We start from the raw sequence: 20,329 nt of genomic DNA on the forward strand, positions 1-20,329 counted from the left end.
AGTTACAGAAAACTGTGCAAGTTCTTAGTTACTAAAATGTTCTTACTTTACTTAGAATTGAATTGAGAACCCTTTGTTATCTTAAGTGAGAATTAGAATTATTTTCATTCCTTGCTTTTTAAAATATTAATTGATTTTTGTTAGGATTAAGGTCAGTAAGAGCAATTAAAATTACAATGTCAAAACACTACATGGATCACCCTAGTCCTCAATCACCCTTTTATACATTCAGGAGAACTGTATGCTAGATAACAATTGTTAAGTTATATCTCACTCCTCATAGAATTTCTGTCCATACATACAATTTGTAAAAGCTCAAGCAATTTCAAACTATAATGGCGCCATACTAATTGTATAACATGTCCAGGTACATCTTTTAACAACTTCAGACCGAATTGGTGTTTTGACATGTTTTCCATTTATTTGTAAGTAGTAGAATACTAAGTAGCTAACTGTAGATGAAAATGATTAGACCATATCAACACTACACTACCGTATTATGTATGGTTTGTTTTAAGTTTAATGTAACTTGTTTTGCCATAAAAAAATTGTTATTAGAAAAATATTATCCCAAGATAATATTTTTGAAAATTGTGTCAAAACATACAAAGCTATGAACAAAGTAAAGTATGTAACCCTTTTCCTGGTCAAACAATACAATGTCACAAAACCTCCGCCTTTGTTGGTACATTCTGTATATGATGTTATCAACAAAAGATGTTCCGATTCTTCGATGAGTGTTTCCGGGTATTTAACCCATGTAGTAAGGTAAAAAAGTTACAATCGTTTATCTTAAACTTCTATTCTATTTATATGTTTTTGTAACTGTATCAAATTTAACAACAGTAAATTAATGGTTGAAATTTAGTATTTTTAGTTCATCTGGAGTGTCTATATAAAGGTTAGACAAAACAGAGAATATCTTCAGTTAGCCAGGGAATCTTTAAACTCCATTACATGTTCTGACAGTCGTCTCCTTCTTTCAACAACTTATTTGACATGTCCCTTTAACTTTGACGGAGTAAAGTATATTTACAGATACCCCAAAATATCGATACTCCATTACACTCTTTCAGTGTCTGTCGCTCAGACTTTTTTTACTTTTTTCAATGAAATGGCGACCATACAAAGGTAGGTATTTTAAGCCAAGTATGAATGGAGATGAGTGTTATAGCTAGGTTGTTTACTGTGTAGGCTTAGTTAGTTAGCTAAAGGAATGTATTTTAAAACGAGTAAATAAGTACACCTAAAAAATCTGTGATGATAAATATATGGAAAGTAATAAACGGCTTGATGACAGAAACAAATACTCCTGCAGCTTCATAAAATCTCATGAATATTCAAAGGAGATTGTATTGAACGACTCAACAAAGTCATTAGGTACACTTTGGTTTGCTTTAATTATTACATTAGTGAAGTTTTAAGACTACTTTTTTCATGAGGAATCAGTAAGGTTAATATCGGTTTTGCTTATCAAATGTTAGTAATACCTTCAAGCAATTTGTCCATCTTCGACATTATAAATGATAGTTTTTCGATTGCGTTATACTATTCAACCATAGTAATTCTGTTCATTTGGTTTTGTAAGGTATAAATGAAAATTTTACCGTAAAATTAAAGTTATTTTTAATAGTTGGGGAAATGTTATATGTGACAAAGTTCCAGATGTATTGACTTGGATGTGTTCAGCCAAGCATTACAAACAGATGTTTACCACCTGTGAAAAACATGAGGACCAAGTCTAAAGCTTTTGAGTCTTACACTCAGCCGATATTTATCTTGTCGCATTTACATTTTAGACAATGTTAATAAGCTTAAACATAAGTAAAATGTATACGTGATTCATCTCAGCTGTAACAGTTCTGATTGAGCGGCTTGAATTGAAACACAATACGATTAACTGCTCTGGTAACTCAGAGATTAACTTAATTCTAACATGAATAGTCACAACATTTATAGTAATGTGAAAGCATGATGACGATATGTCTTTGTGCATGCAATTTATATTAGTTTGAGATTAAAATTATGGTTATTCGTTTATTAGGTTTGCATACATTTAGAACGGTTTATACGGAAGCTAAATATAGGTATAGGGAGAATTTACGCAAAAATCATTATTATAACTTACTTTTTCACCGAATGCAATATAGTATACTAGTGAACCCGTGCGGCTCAATTGCCGTGTGGTGAACTATATTTTCCTCATATTGCATCATTAATTAACAAACTAAGCTAGAAAACAATTTTTATAAAAAGATAACCTCTCAAAACTACTTCCAGGTTGTTTTCAATTAATTATGCTAAAGCAAATAAGCAGCTGTTAGCTTAAGTCATTCGATCATTTCGTCTATTCCGATTGTGTTACAGTACATTATAGCATCTATATGTGGAGCGATCAATTACAATAGGCTAACTCCATACCTAATAAATAAATCGATAAATAATTTCGAACGATACGATTGCTATAATCGAAATTTATAACCGTTTACAAGCTTATTTTTACTCCCTGGAGACTAATAATGAATTTTACTACCTAGAGAATAAAAATGCTACTTTAGACCCGCAACGCATGCATTAAAACGGTGTTTTTTGCTGTAGTATGACGAAACATTTATTCGATATAATCTCCATCTGATGACTAGCAAGCAGTTACTAGATACTGTATCAACAGAAGATCAATCTAGCTCAACCATCTCCTTACGACTATATCAACTTATCGATGATCTATAATTAACAGTTCCGGTATGTACCTAATGTACCTAACTACTATTGTCAAGCCTAAATCTGTTGGAATTTGAGTCATCTGATTCAAATGTGCAGAAAATAAGGTATGAAAATGCTCTGGTATTATCCTGTAGTTAATTTCGTTTTGTAAAATCATTTTGTAGAATACTAAGAATTTGAGTATGAACATGAATAAATATAACTGGAGTGTAAGGTAGTTTACTCCTTTATTTTGCGTATTTATTTGCTTGATTTGATTTTAAAGCAACTTATAACTACTTACACCAAAATCATTGCCACTTTAGATGACAATTAAATTTGGTTTACCTGAAAGAATCTCGATTTCATATAACAATGAAGATTACTGAAATGTGAGGGAGAAGTGTCTTTTGTACCTAAAGAAGACTTGGTTGATAGCATAAAACCAAAAAAACGTACTTTATATACTTCATAATAAAAAATAATATCAAAATTAGCCTACTGATTAGTACCATTTGTTATCAGATATGATTTTTCAAAACTACATTAGCTTATTTTAGTTAAATCAATTGATTGCTAATAAAATAGTTGATCACTAACGCCCACAGAGTGTACGGCCCACTTGTCGACCACAAAGGCTCCTATACATCTGGACAAATTAAACTTGGACAACTTGGTGAGTTTGTGTTGACCACTACTGTAGCTGGAGGGAGGACACAATCAACACTGTCTATAGTAACGAACCGTACTGAACTAGTAAACTATCACCAGCTTTGAGAAACTTAATATTCTATCACAATGTTTTAAGATTTTTATGTGGTGGATTTTAATATATATTTTCAAGTTATTTTAACTTACATCCTTGTACAATTTTATTAAAATGTTTCATATACAGATAGATTTTACTGTATTGAACTAATTACGGTAGAAATATATTTAACTGAAAGAGTTTGGAGTGACTAGGTCTGGGTTCTGACATAGTTAGGTATGACTGTAGCTCTGACCTAAAAACTGACTAGGGTTTATAAAATAACTTATACAAGATTGCAATATTTAAGAATATTAATAGCATATTTTAGGAGAAGAAAATATAATGGTTTAAAATGCATGTTTGTAGCCCTTGATCAGTTGGACATAATGTAAAACTAAATTACTTACGTAATGCCTTAACGGTTCAACAACATAGAATTTAGGAAATGTTTCGGTTTTAAAACCCCGTCGTCAGCTTCTCCTTGTCAAGTCTTTATCGTCAAAAAACACAGCACGAATAAATATTACAAAAATCATTTAAAAATGTAAAACACGTTTTGAAAATTGTTTTAAAATAAATAGGCCTGAGTCCCATTGCACAGAGTATTTTTACTTAACACAGAGAATAAATGATTTCGGATAGCGCAAGAACATTTCCCCCACCAGTAACATTATTACGCTCGTTATAGTAATAGCCCAAGCGACCCAAACTAAAAGAGAAAACTAATTAAATAATTTGCTTTTACATGGCTCCATTAACCATTTCACTACAAGATATAGTGTTTTAATTAGCATGACGACGTTAATTCGATTTCATTAAGTAGGAAAAATGGATGTGAATAAGACAATTGAGTTAAACCACACTTAAGGTACTTTTGATGGCTTAGTACTAACAAAGTACAACGTTTATGTTTTAATTGTGATTTTGTAATGCATTCACTGATTACTATAAAATAACACACATTTTCCAACGACCAAGATGACTTTTTTATGAGAGAATGGTGTCAAGCCAAACAATGCCATGATAAGCGAAGGTTTTGTACCTTATTCTGGTCACACAATACATTGTTACCGCTACCTGTGTTGGTACAGGTACATCCTGTATATGATGTAACCAACTAAATATGTTTAAATATTTGACAGAAGAGTTTTTTCTTAGTATTCCCCAATGGCATTTGACTGACGAAATAAATCAAAACAAGATTATACTTGACACAATAATACATTTTTTCTAGTTATCGTGAGATAGTTATTTGATCAAGATTATATTTATTATTATATATATATATATATATATATATATATATATTATATAACTTGTTATACCAAATTATATTTACAGTTAGTCCATGTATTTATTTTGTATGGCTTTTATGGATTTGTACGGATTTTAGCGAATTTCCCATATAGGGAATAAGCTATTACCGTAGGTCTCATGGTAAGACCTAGACCCGGGACCGATTTACTTTTTCGTTTTGAGGTCCCCAGAGACCAAAAACACCATCCGTTCAAATTCATATATATATATATATATTTATATATATATTTATATATATATATATTTATATATGTGTCCGTTAGCGCGATAACTTGAGCAAAAATGATCTGATTTTGATGAAATTTGGTACAAACGTGTAAACCTACGTTTATTCGAACGAGTTCGCAAACCAGCATAATCGGACCATGGGAACAGTGGTTTATGGGGGGTTTTATGGGGTAAAAATGGGTTTTTCCCATTTTTTACCCTAAAAACAAAAAATTTTGCAATTTCTTTCTCAACCATTTTGTACAGCATAAAAAAAGAAATAATTTAATATATTGAAGCGCTGTTGTATGCCTAACGGTCACGGAGAAATTTAAAAAAAAGTGTAATTTAAAATTCCCATGTTATTCTTATGGAGAAAATGAAAACTGTTGTAGTTTACTTGTTTATAGATATATATTGATAAAATTTGGCAAATTTATTTAGCCTATTTCATCCTATACTATTGACATATGGTCAAAAAACACTTTTTACCTTCCCCGTAGCAGCAAACCTAAGCACTTGTTAAATCTAATGTTATTTAAATTGGGAATAAATAATTGTCTTATTTATGGAAATATTTTAGTAAAAATGTAATCAGACAAGTTGAAATTCGCTTAGTCTGCAGGTTTGCTGCGGCGGGGGTATTAATTTATATGGCAGTTTACATGCATTTATTAAGTGACTCAGATTTCTTGAATAATTAATTGTGTACAAGCCTTTAAAAAAAGATGTATGTTTTCATTGCTATGTAATGCGAGAAATAGGCTAACAGTAAAAAAAATAAGTAAAATATTTTAGAAATTAGAAGACTTGACTATAATAATTAACATAGAGATCGAGGAAACCCTTAATTCATATTTTAAAATCGAAAAGTAAAGAAAAACTGGAAGAAATCTAATACGAGTTTGAAACGTAAATCGTATTTATTACTTAAATATAAAAAACTGCCCATTAAAAAATATGCTAGACGTCAATAAGACGTTACTCTTTAATAACTAAATGTTTTAAATTGTTTCTTTATTCATGAGTCAGATGCACCGAGAGGTAAATAATTAAATCCATCAATGAGGTCTTTCTGATTTAAAAAAGAAGGAAATTGACATTCAATTTACGTAAGAGGTTCTGTATTTGTCAAAACGATTTTGTATTAAGGTAATACGTATTGACATGACAAGCAATTGTGAATGTGAACTGACGTACGAGAGATATCCTCTTCAAACGGATTCTTTTATTTAATTAAACTTCGATTTCTCTAGAGAATGTAAATCCTGTTTTGAAAATTATTGTTTTAAACCTAAAATGTTCTCAACGGTAATGCTTAAGTGATTGAATCAACTTTATTTTTTTACAAATAGTAGGTGCTTTGGCTTATTTTAATTTATACATAAATTACAACGATTTTGTTGGTTATACATAAAACAACTTTTTAAAGAAAAAATCAACTCTTAAAAATTACATGGATGACTATGTATCAGTATGATCATATAACGATAATAGTAGAAACTGTATATTAACCATTTGTTCCCTTTCGAACCAACATATAAAAACCACAACCATCACTTATTGAAAAATCTAATATTTAAAATCAGCACCTCGTAGGTTTTTTTCCAAATGATGGAGGAAAATGTAAAGTCTCCAAATTAAATTAATTTTCTTTATTGGTGAATAGAAATATTCATATGACTAGAAATATTCATTTAAAAATATGAATTAAGATTGTGAATCCTTTTTCACTTACAAATTCTTAAAACTTCTAAATGTCCAAAAAACAGTAAGTATATTACAGTATAAAAGAATACACAAACTTATATTGGGATACAACTTTGAGGGAATTTTTATCGGGTTTGACCAACATTTAATACACATTACTCAAAACAACAAATAAACAATATCTCACTCTAAAGCTGTATGAACAACTCAAATATTTTTTTTTAATTGGATTTCAATGTTGTCATAAGCTATTGTATTATTGATTTTTTAAACTTCTCAATAGAGTAAAAAAAATTTAATCCGTAAAACATATGACCTATTATTGAAAGTAAGATTTCAGGTGTCTGAAATAAAATATTCATTTGTTCCTATACAAAGTGGCAGTATTTTGATTTAGTATATTTACAACGTTTTATGCTTTACAAATATAGGGTAAGGTACGAAATTGAGTAGATTATACTTGTTTTCCCCACGATTTTACAATTTACATGGTTATATTTAATATATTTTTTGTTTAGTGTAAATTTTCATTTCACGTACTTTTTACTCTCTTTACCACTTTTGTTGCAGTTTGAGTTTGTGATGGCAACCCACACGAACAGTTTTCGGAATGATGTAATTTATTTGGCATTATAATAGACAGAGTTAGGCCCATTATTTAATATTTTGTTATGTATACTAACCACAGCCTAGGTTTTGTTAATTTATTTTTATTAAATTATAAGATTATGAATTATTTAAATTAAAAATTAATTTAGTATGTACTTTGTGTATTATTTAAATTTAATATGTTTGTAAAATAAATGAGTTTTTAGTATTGAAATTGATTAAAATATTAATTCTTTAACATGTCATGCTGTAGAAATATTTTCAAAATCATTACGATTATCATTAAAATCAAATAATATGGCTGTAATAATTGTAACTAAAAGCTGTGATCTTTTTTTAATTCATATTCTCTTTCATTAATTCAATGTGTTTTGTAATTGACTATGCGAAACGTTGTTGTTTGAATTAATTCATCCACCTTCTTCAAAAGCCAATTTGACAGAAGAGATTAATTAGATGCATCCTGAATCATCACAAGCAGACCAATTAGGTTGATTACAGTTGTAATTGAATTTAATTTCCCATTACATATGTGTTCGTGCCGTTTTCCTTTGATAAATTACCTGTAACTGTAGCATCTTGGAGGTAATTAACATAGTGTGTAGCTTAAATGTACATTATATAAATACTAAAATTAATACGTAAAACTTTGATAAGATTATTATTAGGAAGAGTTGGCCAAATTCAACATAAATTGTTACTCATTCATTTCTAAGCTATTTTAAATCATACAATATACATAGTAAAATTTGTATTCACAAATAATGATGTATCAAATTTATTACCATATATAGGCCTACTTAATCTTATCTTGTATTTGCCCGTATGGGTAAGGTTTTTAATTAATGTAACATAAAACACTTTTATGCACAAAATAAGAGCTACTCGAACCATAAGAGTACAGTGCTACAATATTCGTACTAAACAATATACTCTGCATACACAAAACCTAATATGTATACAAAATAAAAGAAGTAACTTGATTCAAAATTTCAAAATTTTATAAAGATTTACAATATTTTCAATAATAATGTAAAGGGCATTTATCATACTACGTTTTTTAAATTAAAATGGCTGTAATCTGCATAAAGTAATGGTTGGTTGCTGTTGTGGCAACTAGTTTCGCTCCATCTTCAGCATCAATCAATTTATTTGAAGGTCGTCAAAAAGGTTTGGTTGGATGAAGATGGTCCATGAACCAAAACTAGTTTCCACTACAGCAACCAAGGATTACTTTATGTTGGTATTTAAACCATTTTAAAGCATGAACAGCAATCTGGAGGCTACATAATTTTTTTTACGCAGTTAGAAATTACGTGTTAATTCCAAAATAACAGTGCAGTATTAAAAAGATATTGTGTAATATATCTTAAGAATATTAATATCCGTTGTAGATATGATTTCCTTGTACATCACGCCACTGTGATCGTATGATTTTCAATAAATCTCATTGGCTACAAACATCACCTGATCCCCTCTCCACCTACATCACACCACCGTCCATGTCCGACCGTCCCTACAACAGCACAGTCTACCTCCAAAAGTAAAACCTTAACCACCTGTTTGTAGCCGATTTAAACATGTAAAACTATCGTATTTATTTCAGTCCAATTCAACCCACGAACACAACATGTTGCTACGTAGGTAAACTTGTATGAGTCCTGGTTTTAACAAACTTAGTGTTAACTTACCTTAGTTTTCTTCAAAAACATTTCTAGATATATGCAATCCTCAAAAGGTAAATATATTTCATGCATAAAGTTTGTATATATCAAAAGTTTATATCTTAGATTAAACATACAAATTATCATACATATGTGGAGTCAAGGAATTGCAACATAGTTAGTTTCCGTGACAAAGTTCCAGATGTATTGACTTGGATGTGTTCAGCCAAGCATTACAAACAGATGTTCACTGCCTGTGAGAAACATGAGGACCAAGTCTAAAGCCTTTGAGTCTTACACTCAGCTGATCTTTATCTTGTCACATTTACATTTTAGACAATGTTTGTGCATTTCCCTTATTCATATAACTGTTTTGCTGTTTCATTGTACTATTAACGCTTGACTAAAATAAATTTAAATCTATCCCCTAAGCTGTGATAGAACTTGAAATAGGTTTTATATTTGTCCACAGCTCAATTCCTTGTACGGTTCCTTCCGTTACGGTCGTTACGGACTAATAGTGCCTTCATCAGACATAGAAGATGCAGATGAAGTAGCGTCGTCACAGTAGAAACACATAACACGGACTACAATTATTTACAATTCACGAAAATACAAAAATTAAATAAAATAGGTCTGTTGCAAACACGGTGATGGTACCGGTTGTCATATGCGATCTGACGTAGTCGGCATCCAGTTCAGATATATTTATACTTCGGAGATAAATGAAAAGCTATTCACAAACAAAACTTTCTAATCTACTTGATATCTACTTATAATGTTCACTTATCTACTTAAATCTACTTAATGTACTTAATTTGTATAGACTTAACCGATTAAATACAGCGCAAGTGTAAATCCACGTTTTCCTTTTTAACTGTTATTGGTTATGATAAATAACAATCCCCGATAGTAGTTTATCTTGCTTAAAAACATATAATGCAAAATATTTACAGAGACTAAAAGATGCATATATGACACAAAAATATTCTTCATTTATTCTTTTACCACTATTTGATTACCATTCAGACGAGAAAACCCTCACTAATACTGGAGCTGGTCAGTCAAGGATAATTTTCACGATTAATTGAGAATCTTTTTTAATTCGTCTTATTGAACGAAGAGCACTATTGAAGGGGAACCCTACTTATGAATGACAATAATATTTTGAATTGTAAATACTCTTGAACTGGCTTCTAGAAAGTATCTGTATGTCTAGAGGATAACCGCTTTTTTCAATATGAGAGCTAAACTATCTCCCTAATAGACCTACGAATTTCCTTGCATGTATGATGAAAAAGTTAAAGCTATGTAATTTCACCATGAAAGCTTCTTTTCTAATTACATCAATTACAAATGTCTCTTAGCTATGAGACGAAGTCACGTCTTGTGGTTTGAAATCGCAGCTTAAGCTTTAGTAATATTCCTCCGGTCACGATCAAGCTAAGGCTCTTAAGTGTGAGGAATTTGCTGTTTAATTGCCCCCTTTTCCTTCAGGCATACCCCTTTTTGGAGGGGAAATGAGCAAGTTTAGTGGTAGAGCACGGACATCAGTCCCCGAGGTCTTGGGATCAAATCTATTCAATCAGCAATGTATTTTAACTAAGTGATAGCACCAAAACCACCTAGTCCTACGTGAAGTAATGCATAAAACGGTTCCTGGCTAGAAGCTATGTCCTAGGATGGGAAGGTGGGATAAAAAAAACACCACATCTAAAAAAAAATTTGAACATTTTTACAGTTACTTTGTCTTTCGCGTATTGACGAGTGAGTTTTACTGTGTATTATCTTGTAGTGATTTGAGCACAAGGTTTACCTTGATTAATGTGTGTTACAGTGGGCATCTCTGTCTGGTTGACAGCCGCCTTCACATTTGAGCGCTACATCGCCGTATGCCACCCCCTGAGAGGGCGGGTGTTCTGTACTGAGGCGCGGGCTCGACGAGTCATCATTGTCATATACATATTATGTTTACTCTCAACTTGTACAACACCCTTCGAATGGAGCATTGAGGTAAATTACATATCGCATTTAAATTTTTAAGTCTAAACCGTTCATAATAAACAATATTAGCTAAATCTACCATGCTTTAGAAAAACAATGCATAATGATAGAAAAATGGTAATGTGTTGGACGCCTCGTCATCAATAGAAGAAGGATTGCTCTATTAATTTTAACACGCTAACGTCAGGTCATATTTTTATAAATATGTATGTTTGAAGATGAGTATCCTTGAAACATTCTATATTAAAATTCTGAGCCATCGTTTCCTTTTACATATCCCGAACTCTTTTCTCTTTCCAAAATTACATCTTGGATTATGGTAAACGTTAGATAACTAGTTAACAGGTATAATAACTCGTAAGCAGCGTCAGAACAGAGTGTTGGATTCCTTAGGCCAATATTCACTTCCTGAACTTACGTACGATAGAAAGAGCTACATGTTCCCATTGATATTCCTATTTATTGAGGCAGAATTTCAGAAGTTACTTATAGTAATTATAATTTCTTTAGTAATTCTCTTTCACTTAGCACATAAGAGTGAGCGTTTTTGAAAGAGAAAAACTAATCCTTCACAAGGTTAGATATTAAATACTATTTTGGTTTTACAATGTAATATTATAAAAATATGTCTGTCTTACTAATCAATCACTTTCTCATCGCAATGAATATTGTCTGGCAGGTAAAAGACGGGATGGTGTGTAAGAAGATGACAGAGCTCGCCATGGACCAGACGTACAAGAACTACCTCTACTGGTTCTGGGCCGCCATGTTCGTCTTCGTACCTCTGGTCATTATCGCTATTTTCAACACTTTCCTGATAGAAGCTGTCCATCGCAGCAAGAGACAGCGGAGCGGACTCACTCAGGTACTTGGATAAGTTTGTAGTTATAATGTGTGTTTAGGGATTGTAAGAGTCATCACGGCTACAAGGTGTGGACGGGCTCGCTTCTGACACTAGCAAATAGCCCAATCACTCGACTGCGTTTATTGTCCATTCCTATTTCTCACAAATCTAATTTTCTTTTTATCAAGTAAGGCATAAAAAGCTGAAGACTTACCAGCTGGCCAAATCACTCCAAAAAAATACTTCTCTCCTGAAAAGCCAGTTACCAACTGCATCGCTTGAATATCCATCACTTCTAGATACCCAAGTCATGTCTGCCAATAGGGAACGCTATTCTTTTCAGCACGTAGTGAAGAGCCTGACGGTTCAAACCATGTTTATGCTCATTAAAGTTAGAGATAAAAATGTTCAAAATTAGATAAGTGAGAACCAAATCAGGCAAATGGAAATTCGCTCAGTCTGCAGGTTTGCTGTGGCAGGGGTATTTTAGATTCGACTCATACAATTTCATATTTTATACAATAAAAAAAGTTTGACTCCAATATAAATAGTAAAAACTTTTAACTTGATTATCTGAAGTGTGACACAAAAATCCAAGAACATCAAACACATTAAGTGTTTTTTTTTTTTTTTTTTTTTTTTTAATTTGGTATATAATTTTTAAATTAAAAGATAAACTGCATTTAGTATGCTACAAATCTTAAGTTGGATTAGTATCAAGACTATTTAGATCAGAAATCTCTATTTTTATTTTTAAACCATAGCTAGATTTAGGATAAAATAAACTTATTTATATAAAGCTATTGACTAAGTGGTATCAACTACTGATTTCCGACGAAGATTTACTTAAACATTCTAAAATAGCCTACTGCAAGGACAGCAAAATATACAATATTTTATTTCAATCCGACAACTATATTATAGCAAAAGCTATTGTAGGCTTATATAGGCTTTAGTGAGTCGGTGGCTCAGTCGGTAGCGTCGCGGACTTCGGGCCCAAGGCAGCGATGTCATGGGTTCGGATCCTGGTCACTGCCGATAACATTTTATCAGTACAGTTCACCTTTGTACTGTACCGGCTCACTCCTTGCTTTGCTGTTAACGATCCACGCACGGGCGCTTAGTCTATGTGGACGGGCAAATGCAAGGTTAAAAGAGGCCGCCAACCTCTTTAAAAAAAAAAAAATAAATAAATAAAAAATAAATAAATAAAAATAATAATGGTATTAAAAGGCATGTTACAGTCATATTGTTTTTTGAACTTTTATTTTGCCTATTTGATCAACGATTGGCTAATGTTAGTCAACCAGATATCTATTTCAGTGTAGAAAAGCCCAAAAAATTAGACCTCTAGGTTTTCTTTAATGAACCTAAATGTTCCCAAGTAAAAAGTAATCCATCAGTTGCATAAAAAATAAATTTAACATACTTTTATAAATTCATCGATATCGGAAATGTTAGCTTAGTCCGGTCTTGCAAAAGGTATTTTGTTTTTGTTATTTTCTGTTTTATGTTTTGCCTATTTGAAAAGTATTTGACAAGGTAAAACAAAAATATTATCAAAGAAAAAAAACTTCTAGTTATATATGCAAGTATTGATGTATAAATTTAAAACTATTCTGAAATATATAAGAAACATTTCAGAGTGCTCTAAAACATCCCCAAAATATAACACAAATTAGAACAAGCTTCAAATATTACAATGGGAAGAGGATATATTTTTCTACAAGGTACGTTATTAACCAACCATTTGTAATATTGAATAGGCTATTAAACCATATTTTATTCCAATCAACCTATTTATTAAGTTAAACAGAACGAACTGATAACAAAATTGGAATTTCAAATTGATACAAAGGCTAAATTTATAAGCAAGTTAACATTTTATTGGTTCTGGGTTGAAAACTCCTGGAATGTAGGGTGTTGTTATTAAAGCCGGAGTAGGTCTGTTTTAATAACGGGCAAGGCTCTCCATATCCGAGTTTAACTTTACAAAGTGGTTATTTCATCAGGTCGTTTGGTTAACACAGTTCCCAATTAATAATTCCAAATGGTTTGAATTTTTATGGTAAACACGATTAGTTTCAATTGACACGCACATAAACGATTTTCTAATAAGATATAAAAACCATTTAGTCTTAAACGTATGGTATACTAAGGGCAATTGTAGTTGTGTGTATTATTCTCTATAAATCGCTATAATTACCACTTTTAATCAATAAGATTAACATCAAAGTTTAATTTTGGACTCGATACTGACCTTAGATGAGCCATTTCGTCCTCACAAAAAATCTGTTTTTAGTATCTCTCAATAATGAACTAATTATAAATATGGAAATATGTATATAACCCTAAATACTCATCATTATTAAAACTGGAATTGCCTAAGTTTGCTAGTCAAAATGCAAAATGTTGTTTAAGGGATTTTCACTGATTCAAACAGTAAGTATGCAATTATTCAAATACAAAGTTATAAAAAATAACTTAAACCCATATTATTATTTGGTACTTACGTATTATACGGAGGCCACTTATTTTACAGCGCGCTGCGGTGGTTAGGTTAGGTTGGTCTATTATAAATATGTTTGTAGGACTTTCCTAGTTTCGTTATGAATCGAACCAGACAAGTCATAAAAGCTTCATGATGACCAAACCTAACCGCCACAGCGCGTTGTATAAGAGCGGCCTCCGTATAATACGTAAGTACCTATTATTTTTTTCTAATCTAGAAGAAAAATATCCTCAACAATTTCTTAAATAGCATACATTCAACATTAACAAAAAAACTTCATGTATTGTGATTGGCTATATATTTTCTAATTTTCTAAATACAATGGAGTTTTTTTAGCAAATCCAATATAATTACGTGACATGATAATTTTATACAAATGATGATTTTATTTTACGTGATGATTGTATACAAATTACCAAACATTAAACAAACCACCTTAATCATCCTTAGCTGAAGACTTTTTATATAAAGGATGATTTCATGTTGAGCATTTATATTTTGTTGATTTATATTTTGTTCAAAAGTAACGGTGTTTACTCAGACTGCTCCTTGTCCTCTGGTACAGCAACGAAAAGAATCTTCCAACCAATTATTTAGCGAAATAAATTCATTTGGATGCTATCAGGGGGTGCAACTGAAACCAAACAGGGGAAATCTAAATCAGAATTCAGATCTTCCATATAGATTAAAGAACTACAGTAAGCTATTGGAGTCAATGAAGCAAAGTAAATTTAACTGTACCTAACCAAATAAAATAGTTATTTGTGTAACTAATGTGCGAAGTGGCAATTTGCTGCACACGTGAGAAATGTTCACGCACAAGCCGCAGGCGAGTGTGGAAATTTTTCCGAGTGCAGCAAAGGCGCTTTGCACTCGCGTAACACATTACACTTTTCCTACGGTCACTATAACTTATATAAATAAAATAGTCTTTCAAACAGTACACAACATGTTTTAGGTTAGGTTAAATCTAAGCGTTGAAGGGAAGGGGAAACAAACTGCACCAGCTGATCGTAGTGGTAGTATATTTAAGTGTGCCAACCTTTTTCCAAGCGTACACGTACGAGTACGTGCATAGTAAAAGCACGCTGTTTTGTGTTGATTAGTTGTAATACTGGAGTGCGGTAAAAATAAAAGCGTGCGGAAAAAGTAAGTAAATGCAGCAATTAGCAACTTTCTGAACCATAATCAGTGCAAGGAAGACCACTTTGTCATGCAATTCACAGTTTGTGATGTTTCAGCAAATAGAGCCTAGAGACTGCGCTAACAGCAGTCGTCAGCGCCAGGAGAACAAGATCACCACGACACTGATCGCTGTCGTCATCTTGTTCATCGTGTGCCAGACGCCAGCGGCCATCATGCTCGTCGTCTACATCTTTTACAGCCCCGATAAGAGCACGTGAGTAACATGGAAATGTTGTTAGTATTAGTTATAGACCAAGCAAGACAGGAGTAGCCTGCTGACATAAACTAAAATCATCAAGAACCGACGATAAGTTAGATTAGAGAACTCAATTCGCCCCTATAAGACAGTCCACAAAATTCATTATTAGAACTTTTAATTGAAATTTTAATGAACTTGGTCATGAACATTTTACAATGTCATACATACATATCCAAATGACATAACCCAATGTCATATACAGGGTGACAAAAAAGTCTGGAAACGGTTTAATATCTTTTTAACTAAATTCGTTATAAAATTCAAATCTTTCACATCAACTTATATGCATGAAAACTACTTTTTGCAATCATTGCCATTTTTTGACCTTCACCAGGGGACGGCCCACGAGGAGTAGGTACATAATCTTTAAGGTAAGCATAGGTTGATATGCACATCATTTTAAAGGTCTGGTTAAGTGGAGTTCATTACCAGAAACCGTGTCAAAAAAGGTTCATCCGTTACAAAATGGCGGCAGTTCAAAGATCTTGCGGAATATACCTGCAGAGACCTTAGTATTGGTAAATACTCATAGTAACATTAGCAGGGAAATCTGAAACCCAGTTAAATTTGTTTTGACGATTGAATACTATTAGTCTATGAGCTAGTTGACTTTAAAATACAGTTTAAGCTCTCAAGCTAATGTTTAATACGAGTATTTGCCCATACTAAGGCCTGTGCAGGTATATTTCACAAGAACTTTGGACAGCTGCCATTTTGTAACGGATGAAACTTTTTGGACGCGGTTTCCGGCAATGAGCTCCACTTGACCAGACCTTTAAAATGATGTGCATATCAACCTATGCTTACATTAAAGATTATGTACCTACTCCTCATGGGTCGTCCCCTGGTAGAGGTAAAAAAAATTACAATGCTTGGAAAAAGTAGTTTTCATACATCTAAGTTTATGTGAAATGTTTGAATTTTCTAACTGATTTAGTTAAAAAGATAATAAACCGTTTCCAGACTTTTTTGTCACCCTGTATACTTTGCACTGAAGACTTGGTTTGGTTCTCTGTTTTGGTCTTCCAAAAATGCATATTGTTTATATTATATGGTTTCTGAAATTCAAGAACTAAGTAAAAACAAAGTAGCAGTTTTTATTAGGAGGAGGGTACTCTAAAAGGAGGTACTCTGAAAAGAAGTGCTCTGGAAGGAGGTACTCTGGATTGAGGTACTCTGGAAGGAGGTACTCTGAAAAGAGGTGCTCTGGAAGGAGGTACCCTGGAAAGAGGAACTCTGGAAAGAGGTACTCTGGAAAGAGGTACTCTGGAAAGAGGTACTCTGGAAAGAGGTACTCTGGAAAGAGGTACTCTGGAAAGAGGTACTCTGGAAAGAGGTACTCTGGAAAGAGGTACTCTGGAAAGAGGTACTCTGGAAAGAGGTACTCTGGAAAGAGGTACTCTGGAAAGAGGTGCTCTGGAAGGGGTTAGTGACTCTAGAAGGAGTTACTCTGGAAGAAAGTATAGGAGATAGTGTGATAAGAGTTCATCAAAAGGCAAACTTTGCATTCAAAGCCACACTTGTACGACCATTAAAATTTGTTACAGGCCTGCTGGAGCGATCATGCTGGGTCTGGGAAACATCTTCAACTTCCTGACAACCGTCAACGCCTCCAGCAACTTCCTGCTGTACTGCGTGATGAGCGACAAGTACCGTCGTACCCTGGTGCTGACACTGTGTCCCTGCTTAGCAACAAGGCACCAAAGATCTCACACGTTCACCTCGTACTACGCCAGCCATCACAACTCGTCCGTGCGCTTCAACTCGCCCAATGCGCTCAACACATAGCAGGACCAGTGCTAGAGGATACTGTATATACTAGGGTAGTGTGTGGTAGCCACGGCGGACTATAGAGCGAGGGGTTGCTTGATGTGTGAGTGACAAAACTGAGGGAATTCAGAGTATGTGAATATCGTGAGGAAAAGCTGCAAGGGGAATTACACAACAAGATTCCTAATTTTAATCTGTAATTCATAATATTTCCTACAAACGTAGGTAAGGTCATAAAAGTAGTTCAGGGGATTTAAAATATATTGTTAGGGAAAAGATCATTTCATTTATTTAATTTTAACTCATTAACTAAAGGTTACATATTAGTACATATATCAAATGTTGATGTTACCGCAATTATTTAGGATATCGGGAACATTAATAATATAAAGCTGCTATCCCTTTGTTTTTACATCGGCTATAGTTTGAGATTGACCAAAAAATTTGGATATTTGATTTTGTAATTTTCTATTTCCTAATCTTGATAAATTGGCTTGGTTTAATATCGACATATTAGAGCTGGAGTCTTGCAAATAATATGCATTCACAAAAATTCCATAAATTAACATCCCATTAAATAACAGTTTTAATTTTCTATTTCTATGAAACGTTTGCATCTTTGACCTACCACTTGGGCGATCCTGGAAATTTCTTAATACTAAGTAACGCAAATTATAATATTTCTCTTTTAAACATGAAAATCTACACCCGAAAGCGATAAATACTATTTCAGCTAACAATATAATCAACTATGTGCAACTACTTAAAATTATTTTCTGGCAAAATGTTTTAAGGAGAATAATCAAACCATTGTGATACGTCGCTGGCTAGAAATGTATTCCATAAACTAGAGTGAATTAATTAGTGGTTTTGTCACTCAGCAAATGAACTGTCTGTATATACTCCTAACTCGCTACTTTAAACACTTTTTAACTTGTTGTGGTGTTGCTGAATGTTTACAAAACGATCTGTGCTCACAAAACTGTTTGTTCCATTGGAGCAGAGAATCGAAATTATCTAGTTTTTTAAGTATCGTCGATTAAGTACTATGCTAATGGAGAAAAAATGTTCAATCAGAAACGAATAATAAAGTGAAGAAAAAAAGCTTGTTTTGCTGTAAAATTCTTTATTTATATTTAACTTTTATATTTGTTCTTTATTTTATTTATTTGTTAACTTGAAATATTTTCAAAACTTAAATGTGAGTAAATGGATTACATTAAATGAGCATGGTTTCCTAGATTAAATAGGTAAATTAGTCTAATAAAACTATCTACAGGTATTAGTGTTAACCTAACTGTAAATAAACATTAGATTAATATGTTATGTACTTAGTATATAAATGTATATACCGCTTTAGATGTATCAAGAAATGTCGCTTTGTATATTGTAAATAGTGCATTGATTATTGGAATGTTTGTTTTTCGCTAATATATTTAGATTCTTTTTATTAAACTATATTTACAACGAATACAGTACACAACTTATTAAAATCAAGGTTCTGTCATGCAAAAATAATTTCATATTGGCCGTTTTAATATGTTTTACCAAAGTGAAGAAATTTTTATTCTGCACATCAAATCACCACGTTCTTTTTAATCATGTCAAATAATTAAATATAGCCATAGATAAAAAGCAAATACCAAAAATATGTAAGTTGAATTTTCTCTGATAACTCTGGTAATATTATTAAAAAATTATTAATCGATAATCTTGCTACCTTTACATTTTTATTTAATTGTATAGCATATTTTATAGACATTGAGCTTCATGTAGTATAGTTGATCAACAAAAATAAGCACGTTTCTTCAATGTTTTCGTTTATTACGTTTAAAAAAAAATAAAAAAAGGTGTATGATTCACTATTGAAAACAAAATACATTAGTTTATATTTGAGACGACTCAACATTCAATCGCCAATCTTAAGCCCAAGAACAGCATTGAGAGCTTTACACCCACTGAAATGTCACGATCACTTTCCAAAAATAAGTCCAGTAAAACAAGGATATATTGATTTCATACTATTTAAGTGTAGTAAGTGGTTTTTGAAATAACAACTTTTGAAAAATCCATTCAGTTTTATTTAACTAGATCTGTTTAAATTATGGTGAAGAAAGATATTATATTCGTACTTCAATTGATTCAATGTAATTAAATTTAATTGTCTTAAAGTTTAGTTTATTAAGGATAACCTAAACAAGTATATATTTATTGTATTACGGATGTTTTAATTTATAGTTAAAATCTATTAACAAAATTCTTTAAGTGTACGTAGATTTTATGACTGTTTTATATATTTTAAATCAAGAAAGTTCTAATTTTTAGAGTTTAGATTATTAAAATAATTAGTTTTCTTGTAACATCTCCTGATGTGATGTACAGACTCTGTTCAAATATAAATATTTTATAATTTAATACATTATAGTGTACATATTTGCCTCTTCCGTTCGCATAGTTGTTATTGTTCATGTTTTAACTATTAAAACTGTTTTATGTCATTTTGTTGTAAATAAATTATGTAAGCTAAAAAAATAAATTAAAAACATACAACCAGTGTACTTATTCCACATCACTTCCTAGGCTTGGTAAAATAATTAATGGAAAATGTATCACCGACATTCGACATGCTTAAGATCAATTTAGTTTAAAAAGGTGAAATATCTATATAGATATAAAATTCGTTTGTTGTTTGTTGTTGTTTGTTGAACACAACACCTCCCTTATTGGTGGATCAATTTTAACGTTTGAGGTGTCAAATAATTCGTCTCAATGTTTAATTTCGCAATAAGGTTTT

At 32.0% G+C, this 20,329-nt stretch overlaps 1 protein-coding gene across 3 annotated transcripts in view; it reads left to right on the forward strand.

The window, feature by feature from the left end:
- The window catches only part of LOC128988908 (FMRFamide receptor-like), a 325,276-nt gene extending 305,210 nt beyond the window's left edge, over window positions 1-20,066 (forward strand). For 2 of the 3 annotated variants that reach the window (XM_054410678.1, XM_054410679.1), the window contains exons 2-5: window positions 10,799-10,974; window positions 11,645-11,830; window positions 15,563-15,720; window positions 17,313-20,065. In XM_054410678.1, the coding sequence (XP_054266653.1) occupies window positions 10,799-10,974; window positions 11,645-11,830; window positions 15,563-15,720; window positions 17,313-17,553 (761 nt within the window). In that variant the 3' untranslated portion in view covers window positions 17,554-20,065. Of the gene's footprint in view, window positions 1-10,798; window positions 10,975-11,644; window positions 11,831-15,562; window positions 15,721-17,312 lie in introns of all 3 variants that reach the window. The other variant, XM_054410676.1, reaches the window with a different exon arrangement.
- Window positions 20,067-20,329: the final 263 nt, after the last annotated feature.

This window comes from Macrosteles quadrilineatus, unplaced genomic scaffold (genome assembly GCF_028750875.1).
Source record: "Macrosteles quadrilineatus isolate MER2022 unplaced genomic scaffold, UCM_ALF_1.0 Scaffold_3__2_contigs__length_128488019, whole genome shotgun sequence".
Taxonomy (NCBI): Eukaryota; Metazoa; Arthropoda; class Insecta; order Hemiptera; family Cicadellidae; genus Macrosteles; species Macrosteles quadrilineatus.